Here is an 11,211-nt window from a genome sequence, read left to right as displayed (position 1 = left end):
GTGTGCCCCCTTTGGGCTTTTCCAGCTCTTTTACTGTCTTTTATCTAATAGGTTTCCACAACCCATTAACTTTTAAAGTTTGCGTGTGAAGGGTGGAAGGAAGAGAGTAATGGAAATCTCTTCCTTATGCCTAGCCCCTAAGAGAACTCCACTGAACAAGTCATGTTACTTGGAAATGTAAACGCTTTGGAGAAGTAGATCTTGATCCCAAGAGCAAACAAATACCTGGAGCTTCCCAAACCCTACCAAAAAATCCTGAAAGTATTCCCAAGGATGTAACAAGACCCACTGCAGGAGTTCATGTGGCCCATCTTCCTACAGTTCAATGGAAAAAAGGAATGACTGTCAAAGGCAGATACTCATTTCTTGTCTGGAAAAAAAAAAAATCAAACTGAGATGCAAGCTTTTTCAGGTGACTACCAAAACATGGAAGTGATTCTGATAAAACGACTGAGGTCAAGACAGCTTAGAAGAATCTCTCACTGCAATAAACAATATACATGTTTTCAGGGAAAGCATAAAAACTTGATGTTCAAAAAAAAAGAAAAATAATAAAACTAACAACAAACTTGGGTACAATCAAATGCAGCACTAAATAATAAAAAAATACTCTTAGCTCTGTCCTAACAGGAAAAAAGAGATAAATCATGGATCTACTAATTTTTAAAAGCACAGCTACTGCAGTCTCACTACCAAGCAGAATGAATACTATTCCATGCCTCCTGTGTTTCCTGAGACCCGTTAGGATTTTCCTTCTAGGATAAGCTAAATAACTTATCTGTATACTTAAATCCATTTGAATATCACTGTCACTTGAAAACAGAACATATGGGGAAACAGTGTCTGAGAATAAGAAACCTGGACCACACCAACTGAGTATTTTTTCCTCTTTTCCACATTTCCTTATGTTAACGATAGCTGTATTGGGAAAAAAAACAACAAAACCTTCACAAACTCTGCAAATCTTTGGGCTGCAAGCAGCTACATCAGCTGACTCTTGGATTAGCTCCTTTCGGCTGTACTGGAGAAAGACCCAGGAAAGAAAGGGGAATGGAAGATGGGAAGTTGCAAAACTCCTTAGATTTGATAGTGGGGGAACAAACATTTCTAGGGTTTATGATTAGACAGCCTCAGAAATGAATTATAACTCACTGAACTAGGTTCTAGAATTTTTTGCGTACCGTTATTACTTAATTGCCAGCATTCTTCACATGCTAAAAAAATCCAAGCCCATTTTCTAGATTTCTGATTTCCTGACAATAAGGGAGAGCAGGCTGCAAAAGCAGCAAATTCCAGTAATAAAATAAAAATCAAGGCTTGGTACAATCCTAGCCAAAATGTTAGTTTCTATAGAAACAAATGGTTGTTTTATTTACTTTGTTACTCAGCTTTCAGCAAATTGAGATGTTAATTTCTTAGAAACAGCTCCATTTGCAAGGTATGCTGTCTTGGAACAACACAGTTAAACCCTGTCCAGAGGGAGAGAGCACAGTCAGAGTGGTATCGAGTACTTCACCCGCTTGAGAGATACTTTTTATGCTGATATACCAACAATCTCCCTGAAAAAGAGTGGATAATTCTGGCAGTTGGAGGGAAGAAGTTAAGTGACTAGGAATTACAAAGCAAGAAGCCGGGCTTGGAGAGGAAGTGATGAAGGACACTGGGTCTGAAGCACACCCGCGGCCACCGGGATGGGGGGGGGGGGGGGGGGGGGGAAGAAGGGGGGAAGCCCTGTCGCACCACCCTGCTGGGGACCCGCCGGCCTCCCACCCCCCTCCCACCCCCGACACCACGCTGGATGGCCGCGCCCCGCGCCGCTCCAGGCCGAGGGGCCGGTCACAGAAGCCCCCCCACCCGCAGGGGGACCCGGCAGGGGCCAGCGAGCCGCGGCACACGCCACCGCTCACAGGGGAACGGCTCCACCCGCACCGCCCCAGCGAGCCCCAAGAAGGCATTCAACGCGCTACAAGGCCACGGCACGGCGGGGACGACCAGCGGAACGGGTCGGGGTGCTGCGGCCCGTGCCCGGAGAGCGCTCCCAGCCCCGCGGCCGGGTCGGCCGCCTCAGAGCCGGCCCCGGCCCCACCCCCACGGGCCGCGGGGGAGCGGCGCCGCCCGCCGAGGCCCGGCGCCTCAGGCAGCCCCGCGCGCGCACCACCCCACCCCCACCCGCTCGCCCGCTGGGGAGTCGCTCTTGGTGGCACGTGGTCTTTTACGTCCCCCACGCATGACGTCACCGCGCTCCGCGAGGCCTCCCCGGCCAATCGGCGGCGCGCTTAGTGAAGGGGCGCCGCGCGGCGGCGCGCGCGCCAGTCAGCGCGAGGCTTACACCGCGGCCGCGCGCCGCCGCCCCGCCCTCCCCGGCGCGGCGCACGGAGGGAGGGAGAAGGGCCCGCTGGAAGTTAAGATGGCGGCGCGTGTGTGAGTGCGGTGCGGGCTGAGCTTCCTCCCGGCGCCGGTTGCGGCGGGCTCCTTCTTCCTCGCGCTCTGTGCCGCGGCGGGTGGGCCGAGGACTCCGCCGGTGGCCACGAGCGGCCCCGGGGGAGGGACGGAGGCCGAGCGCCCCCTCCCCCGCCGCCCCCCCGCCCCCATTGTGTGCCCGGCCCCCGCCCGCCCGCCTCCCTCCGCCGGGGGGGGCAGCGGCGGCGGCGCGGAACATGACCTCGATCCACTTCGTGGTGCACCCGCTGCCGGGCACCGAGGACCAGCTCAATGACCGGTGAGGGGCAGGCCGTGCGGCGGGGGGCGGAGGGGAGGGGCCGATGGCGGGGCTCGGCCCCCCGTGGGTGAGGGGAGGGGCCGGCGGCGGTGACGGCCGGCCGGAGCGGCGGGGGCGCCCCGGGGGAGCGGGCAGCGCCGGCCGCGGGGGACGTCCCGACTCCCCTCGCCGAGCCGCCGTGCCGCCCCGCCGAGCCGCAGGCCCCGGCGCCTTCCCCTTCGGAGCGACGAGGAGCGGTGCGGGCCGCGCCGCACGCACCCGGCCTCCCCGGGCCGCCGTCGCCGTAAACTTTGCCCCCCCCCCCCCCCCCCCCCCCACTGGAGGGAGTGGGGGTGAGAGGGGCCGTGACCTTCGCCGCGGGCTCGCCGCCACATCGCGGTCCCGGCGGGGGCTCCGGCCTGCCGGGGGGAGTCCCGGCGACTGCCCGAGGAAGGGGGTTCCCGAGGATCCCTGGCCGAGGACGAGGAGGAGCGACAACGTGTCCATATTAATCAGAGCTGGAGCGAGGCAGACAATGCAGATGGGGGATCGCGGTGTGTGAGAGAGGGAGAGAACGGTGGGGGCGAGGATAAAGCAGGCGTACGGCAGGGATGTTTCACGAGCACCTACCGCCAGTGTGCCCTGCCTTCCCCTTCCTACATACGTGTGGTGTTTGGTTCTTTTTTTTTTGTTTGTTTTTTAATAAGAAAAAGGAGGCCCGATCTCCAGATTACTGATTGTGTGCGGCTTGGCTGGGATGGGAATGACAGCTAGAACAGAAGCACAGTTGCTTGTAGATCTCATGGCTAACTTTATGTTGGATTGGGGGAGAGAAATGGCAGGCTGGAGCGAAACTAGAATTCTTGGGAGAAAATAAACCTGTGAACCGAATTTTCTTCACTTATTGGTGTGTATTTGACAGCACTCTGTGTGGCTGTCAAATGCTTCTTCTGTAGTGATTACTAATTATATGTGTTATAGCTTGTAAATCTTACTTGTGGTCTTTTATACAGAAATTCTTAAGAAATGTGTAAATTTTCATCTTTAATTTCTTATAAATTTTTTTGCATGAAAAATCGAGATCTTTAATCATCACTGGATATAAACCAACATATTTTTTACATACACTAATGTTATTTAATTTTTGTAAGTAGTATTTAAATATTTATAAATCTTAAAAATTACGGGCTTTTGGTTGTATTCTTCTGATTTTGATCTTACCAGGTTTCAGAGTAGGTCAGGGTCTAGCTCACTTCCACTATTGTTTGTTTGTAGCTAGGTCACTTTTCCTAGTCCAGTCTTTGCTGAGATGCCTCTATTAAAACACAGCTGAGGTTTGAGGTCTTATGATGAGGAAAATAGGTCATTGGAAAGATAAAATTTCTGCCAAATGGCATTTTCCATGCCCTTTAACAGGGGAAAGAAACTTCTAATGATAAAATGGGTCCGAAATCTGAAGTGTCTTAGTGTCTAGTGTATTTTCTTTCCTTAACCTGATAATACATTTTACAGGATCCTGCCTCCTAGGAGGCCTGTGCATTCCTAAGGGGTTGATTGGCCTTCTCCACAGTAATGCATTCAAACTTGGCTTACGTCTTCTAAAGAGTGACAAACTCTGAGAGGTGATGCTGTACTAGTAGTTGTTCTGCTACTTCATTGCAGTTTTTTGATTTAGGGTAAGATCTAGGACTTTGAACTTGAAAGGACCCCAGTGTTTTTTCTTTTTTTTTTTTTTTTTTTTGTTGATAAGCCCTTAGAAAACATTCATCATGTAATTATCACACTTTGCTCAGAGCGAGAGAACTCATCTGTTTTTTCTTTAATGTCACCTGTTTTATTGACTTATTGGTGTTAAATATGCTGCCACTTCAGTCTTCATAATGCTTCCAAATTTTTTTTTCTTTTTTTTTTGTTCCCTTCTTACTGCAGCAGCCGCCCTTTCAACTTCTATTTGATACAGGAATCTTCATAATCTGTGTTAATTAATATATGAAGAAAGCTGCAGAAGTGCTATTAAGTAGTGACTTATTCTGGAAAATCAAGTAGCTCGTTGATCTGAGCCGCAAGTCATAAATTTCCACTTCATAAATATAATTTTACTAGAAGTGCGGTGGCTGTGTATCAGAACTTGTAATGCAGTGAAATCAGAATGATTCATAAATAGGGTTGAGGCACACACACATATGTGCTGGAAATGCCAGTTCAATTTTATCAGTAGCATTGCTGCTTATTACTGCTCTGTCAGTATAGATCAGGATCTAGACAGCTTAATAAATTCTCACATACATGCACATAAGAGTTAGGATCTTGAAACATCTCATATCTCTATGATGTTTCTTTCCCCTCTTGCACTTCATAGGGTTTTTTGAGTCTGTGCTGCAGCCAGGGGTCGGTAGACCAAGTTAGTTTTTTTCTGTCTGCATTCTGAATGATAATTGCTTCTCAAAATCTGATTTTGGGACCATAATTCTGCATTGTATGCTTTTACTTGTAGTGTACATAGAACATGATCAATTGTGTTGCTTTCAGTAATGGCTCCGTGTTCTGCATCTAAGGAATAATCACATTTTAAACCACGAGGGATGGATTTATTAGTGCAGTCCCTGTGTGTTCAGGATACATGACAGTTTTGAATTCTTATAATAAAGTATTTGATATATTATACCTAATGTAGATGTGTGAAGGGGGTGCAGAAAACATCCTTCTCTTGAAGTATTGCTCTGCTCTTAAGCAGTCTCCGTAACGTGAGGAAGTAATTTTTTTCAGTTTGATTTGGTGCAGCTTGTGTCACTCTGTTTTACAGGTTTTGTTAGATTTTCTGTGTAATTTGTTATCCCTCTTATTCATGTAGCAGCTCAGAGAATGTTAAAACACTTTGAAGAAAGAAGCAAAAAGTAACTGTAAACTGTAAAAGTAACTTCCAACAAATAACTGGGAAGACTCCGGAGCACGCCTACACAACATCTGAAACTACTTCTTAACTAGTGTTTTTGAAAATACAAGTTAATACTGTACCTTGATGGTAGTTATTAGACCTCTCAAATAAGTTGAAGCAGCGTTGGCTTGTTAATGGTATTCACTCAGATATTTGGAAGCTAGTTGCACTGAAGAAAGCTCATAGAGGACAAGGTTATATTTACTTTTGCAGTTGTGTTAAGATTCATTTTTTGAAAAGGATAGTAGGCTAAACTTTTTGTTTAGGATGAATTGAGATAGTTAAGCTTTTTCGGGTAAGTTTATTCAGTAAGATAGGTAACTTGGAATTTTTACCTCAAGCAATGGCTTTAATCTTTGAAAGAGGTGCCAGTGGATGTTAGATGTATTTTGTTGACTATCCACCTGTTTCATGTATGACTTCATGCTTTGTGAAGGGAGTTTGACACAAAATTTCATAGACAAGTCAATTGTAGTAAATTCTTCGTAGTATATTTCTTAATTTTATGTTGGGTTAGGAAGTGGGTGTTACCGTGACAAATAACCATTTCTTGGCTGTTACGAAACCTCACAGGAGCAGTTTAACTTGCTACTCTGTAGAATGGGAAGGGGAGTCTTTCACCTTACGTGAACGGCTTTCTATACATGAACTAACATTCAGGGGCAGGATTCATCTCAAGTCTTTGCCTTTGTTTTTACCTTATACTAAGAAAATTCTTGTCAGCTAAGCCACTTAAGTTCTAGGATAGGGTAAGATGTCATTTTTTCAGATGGTCATTGACACAGTGTTGAGGTGCTTTTTTTCCCTCTCCTTTTGAAGATGAGTCATAGCGAATTTGGTTAAATACAGAGTATTCTGAATTAAAGATGAGTGTTAAGAAGTTGTGTGTAGTAAGTTTCTGCAGTAAGCTCTTTGAAACAAGTAATGTGACAGAGAAAATTCGTTTGAAGATTCAGTATTTATGTACAGTCAGCTTTGGGGGGAAGAAAAGATTATCTTGCTCTTATGTGAGTTTGGTTTTCTTTAATAATGTATTCAGTGCCTTTCTCTATTATTCAAATATTGCTTACTTTAGGTGATGCCTGAACTGAAAAATTAACTAGTATACTTTACATTGCCTGCATTGTTTACACCCTCTGATAATCAATTTCTGTGGAAAAAGTACCTAGCAAGAACATACCCAGGTACAGACTAAAAGGGTATCTCATAGCTTACATACATGAAAACATAATTTCAAGGTAATAGGCAAGTGATCAGTGGGTATGTGGGCTGCTACTCTGGCAGATTTGCATTTACTGATGAGCAAATCTGTTAAAAACCCCAGGCAGATGTTGCTGGAAGGAGCTGGCGTAGGGTGTGGTATGGTTCTGTGGGGGGAGCCAGCAGGGATGTGGAGCTGGTGTCCTGGCCCTAAATGTCTGCGGGAGCCATGTGTGGAGAGGGAGAGAGAGCTCCTGATAATACAAGTGTTTGTTTAGCCCTGAGCTCCCTCTTCTGTGTCCACAGGCGTGCTGGGAGAGTACCTGTCCTCTTGTGGAGAGGAAGGCAGCCCGAGCATGAACTTCCCTGCTGTTACTCACATGTAATCTGCATTGCTGCTCAAAGCTGGGGGAATGAAGGGGTTGACTAACTTGTTCTTAAACAGAAAACCTGCAAGTTGTGTGCAGATAATACACTACTTCTTTTATCTTAAGTAAGTGATTTATTTGGGTGCGCTTTAAACTCTTTCCTAATCTACTTTAGCTAAAGTGAAGTTAGCCTGCCCCAAACAGGAAGAGATTGTTTAATTACAGGGAAACCATTGCTGATGTAGTACTTTAATTCCCTGAATTACAGTTTCTTGATGAGACTTTAGTAACAGGAGAATTGTTGACTTTGTTTTTAGGATTAATTTCTTGAAAGCGTAAAAAAAAATTAAATTGATTTCTTTTAGAAGAGAGTGAGGGAATGGCATGACTATTATGGCATTATTATCATCAGACTCTTAGTTGGAAACACTTTTTTAAAAATAAAATGTTTTAGCTGCATCAAAATGTTTACACCACCAGTGTGGTTGTACAGGCCATTATAGGATTCATACACTGAGAAGCAGTACATTAAGATTTGATCTTATTTCAGTATTGTTATTTAAGGATTATAATTACGGAAATTAAGCATCAGAACTTGCACATAAGCATCATTTCATGTCTGGTTGAATGTGAAAGATTACTTACACACAGGCCAATAGTCTAGGCCTTTTTGGACTTTGCTCTGCCAGGGTCCTCTTCTGGTTACAGTTGTTTGCTAGGCTCCAGACGCTGCTTTTTAGAGAGTATGTATGTAATTGTCTGTGAATGTTCTTGCTGAAACTTTCCTGAGATGTTGTAAGTCAAAGTAATTGCTCTCTTCTTAAGGAGGGAGGTGTGTTTTCCCCACGTCTTACCCTGCACTAACTTTGTCTGATCCCACAGTAAACTGACTTAATTTGTTAAAATGATATAAAGCTAACCCTTGTAAAGTGAATTAAATACATTTTTGTGGATTAGGAAGTTGAACTGGTTTACCTCCTAGTTGGGTGAGCATGGGTCGATGGATTAAAAAGGGGGGATTTTGAAAAGTGCTGTAGGAGGGAGAGTTGGGAGTGAAGAACAGGGACGAGAAAGCAGGGTTGAGTTCCTTCCATTTTGAAAGCAGCAAGTTTATTTTGGCTACTGTAATGTGAAACTGTACTGTGAACGCGATCTGAGCTGTGAGAGTAGTTGTGACCTGTCACAAGAAATTTAGTAAAATAGTAATTGGGGCACAAACATTACCTCTTTTTTCCTTCTCAAGTTATCTATGAGGTTTGACCATATTTGTTGTTAGACCAATGATAAAGTAAGATTAATGGAATAAGAGATTAAGAATCGTATTTTAAGGTTGGCAATGATAGTCAGAGCTGTCAGAAAACAACTTATTTTAATTCTAAGAACAGTAAGGTATCAGTCAGTGACATTTATGTGCTAATTCTTGATAAAAGCTAAAATCCATAATCAATAGCATAATTTTAAGGTAATTGTGGTGTAGTAAGTATGTATTTATTAAATGCTCTAGTTGCCATGTAGAGATACATTTGTAAAAAGATATTTGTCAAAAAATTGTAATTGAACCATAAAGTAGATGTAAGGGGTATGTCACCTTTTTTCTTAAACTATCTAAAGTTTAAGTAGGTAACTGTGCAGTACACAGTTACATTTAGGTGAAAAATTACTTAACGCTTGAGAAGAACAACCAAGTATATAGCTAAGCATGGCAAGCTCTGCAGTGTGTTGTAGCTGCCTTTTTACAGTTATGGCATGGTTAATTGTTTGTGACTTAAATGAAATAGATGGTAGTATGTATTTGAAAATTACATAAAGAATGAGAAGGGGTTTCAAGGTAGCTTTTATTGTAGTGATGACAGTAACAGCAATCTAGGTAGTTAAATTTGCAAGATGCTCCCTGGAAAAACTGCTGTTTTGTCTTTCCCTGCGTCAATTTAGCAGCCACTTATGGAAAAGAAAACCATATACAAAAACTATTTGTGCTTTTCAGTTGCACAAACATTTTTTTAAAGCTTGAATTCAGTGAGGTCCACTAAGGATTTGTCTCTTAGTAACAACTTCACGTAGAAGACTGTAGTAGTTGCCATCTGTATATGCCCCAGAGAAAACATGGGGACAAGGCCTAGTTGTAGTGGCAAGAAAATTTTTAATTAGGAGAGAAAATACTGAAATAAATATGCAAATGTAATTTTCAAGGTGCACATGTATTTTGTCCAAAACTGTAAGCCTGTCAGTTTAAATGAGGGTGGTCACAGGACTGGTTAGTCTACTGCAGCAATAATTATCCAGGTTTCAGATCTCAATTCTCTTCTCTTTTTGGCATACAACTGTTTTGACAATGAACTCTGTACCCTACTTTTAAAAGTTCCTGTGCTTAAAAAAAGCAGTCAACCAGCACTGCTTCTTTTTCTCTTACCCTTCCCCTCCAAGGAAAATTAACTATTTTGTTTCAATATAAAGAGATTTCTGTTACATTTGAGATAGAACATGTACCACCTCACTGATACAAAGGTGTGAAGTTTGCCTCTTCTGAACACTTCAAACGTACTGTAAACCTGAGTCGAAAGGCCTAAGGTGGGCACACTGGCCATCTACACTTATGTAAAACTACCAGTTTGGATCCGATTAAGGAGTGATGTAACTATTGAATTTACTGTCTTTGAAAATTTTGTCTTCACCTCACAAGTCTTGCTGTTACTGCAGCACTTCTCAGGGGAAGTTCGCATGGTAAATTAGCTTCACCCTGTTTTTCAGCAAATCTTAGCTACTGTGCTTTAAAGTGCAGTGTGTTTTACAGTACTAATCTGTGTTGGTACAGAAAAGTTTTGAATGTTTGTTTGCCACCCTTTTGTAACACCTCAGCATGATTATTTTGTTGCAGTTCTGAAAATTATTTTTAACATAGCATCTTACGGTTTGTTTCCTTGGCTAGTTTTTGTAATCCTGGGTCTGTTGGTGTTATGCTGTAAGGTGTCTCTTAGTGATTTCTCAAATTGTTTTCATCCACAATGGAGATGAAATGTGTATTTTCTGTAATTTTGTTTTGGACAGCTTTTCTTGATTAAACTGGTTACTACCTTTTACCAGAAAAGGTGCCCTAAAGTAGCTTTGATCCCTTATATTTTTGATTTAATTTTACATTATGGCATTTTATTAAAGAATGCAGAACAAAAAATTTTGAAAACATTCACATGGTTAGTATTATTTTGGACATTAACTGTGTTGGAACTTCTCACTCTTGCTGTTCTATTGCCAGCTGTGAGGTCTGCCAATTTAATTTGCGACAACGGTAATGTAACTCAACAGATTCACATGAAGGCTGCTGGAGACTTCAATGATCTCATGAAATTTGTCTTCAGCAACTTCACCCCCCCCCCCCCCCCCCTTCAAGTGTGTGTGTTTTTTGTTTGGGTTTTTTTTGCTTTTTACTCAAAGTAATCAGTATCATGGGCAATTGGGAATATCTTGAGTAATCCAGGGTTATTATACCCATGCAGCTGTAGTTTGTCTGTTTGTTAGAAAACAGCCCAGAAAGCTCTGTGCTCTGTACACAGGGCTTGGTGGTATTACTTTCTGCAGCATGTTTGCCATCATCTCTGTTTAACCTGGATGCTAATTTTTGTCTTTTTTACACTGAGCAGTAATAGTAGTTGACTAATTTAAGCCAAACCTGTGTTAAAACGGCATTTAAAAAATTTGCTTACAGTCTTTCATTATGCTTCATTCTCTGTTCTCTGTAAGGTTTCCTCAAACTCTCACCTTTTTCATCTTTGGGATAGATTATATACATAGGTAGATCCAACACAATGAGATAGATCTTGACTGGGATCTCTAGATTCTGCTAAAAATTATAATTTCACTATATAGTTTCTAGCGTGGAGTCTGGCATTGACTTAATATGGGCAAATGTTTGTGCCTACAGTGTTTTTACCAATAACTTAACTGGAAAATAAATACTTACCCATGTGAATGCAGCTGAGTGAGAGCTGTAGGCCTTACCCTGTTGTCACTTGAAG

At 43.1% G+C, this 11,211-nt stretch overlaps 1 protein-coding gene across 1 annotated transcript in view; it reads left to right on the top strand.

The window, feature by feature from the left end:
• The first annotated feature begins 2,450 nt into the window (after positions 1–2,450).
• Positions 2,451–11,211, top strand: part of UBR5 (ubiquitin protein ligase E3 component n-recognin 5) — a 96,591-nt gene continuing 87,830 nt past the window's right edge. Inside the window, exon 1 of the mRNA XM_082499249.1 lies at positions 2,451–2,719. Within this exon, the coding sequence (XP_082355375.1) occupies positions 2,658–2,719 (62 nt within the window). The 5' untranslated portion in view covers positions 2,451–2,657. The remainder of the gene's footprint in view (positions 2,720–11,211) is intronic.

This window comes from Vanellus vanellus (genome assembly GCF_965231255.1).
Source record: "Vanellus vanellus genome assembly, chromosome: 2".
NCBI lineage: Eukaryota > Metazoa > Chordata > Aves > Charadriiformes > Charadriidae > Vanellus > Vanellus vanellus.
Note: the sequence above shows the minus strand (reverse complement) of the source record. Positions and strands in the feature narration are given on the sequence as shown.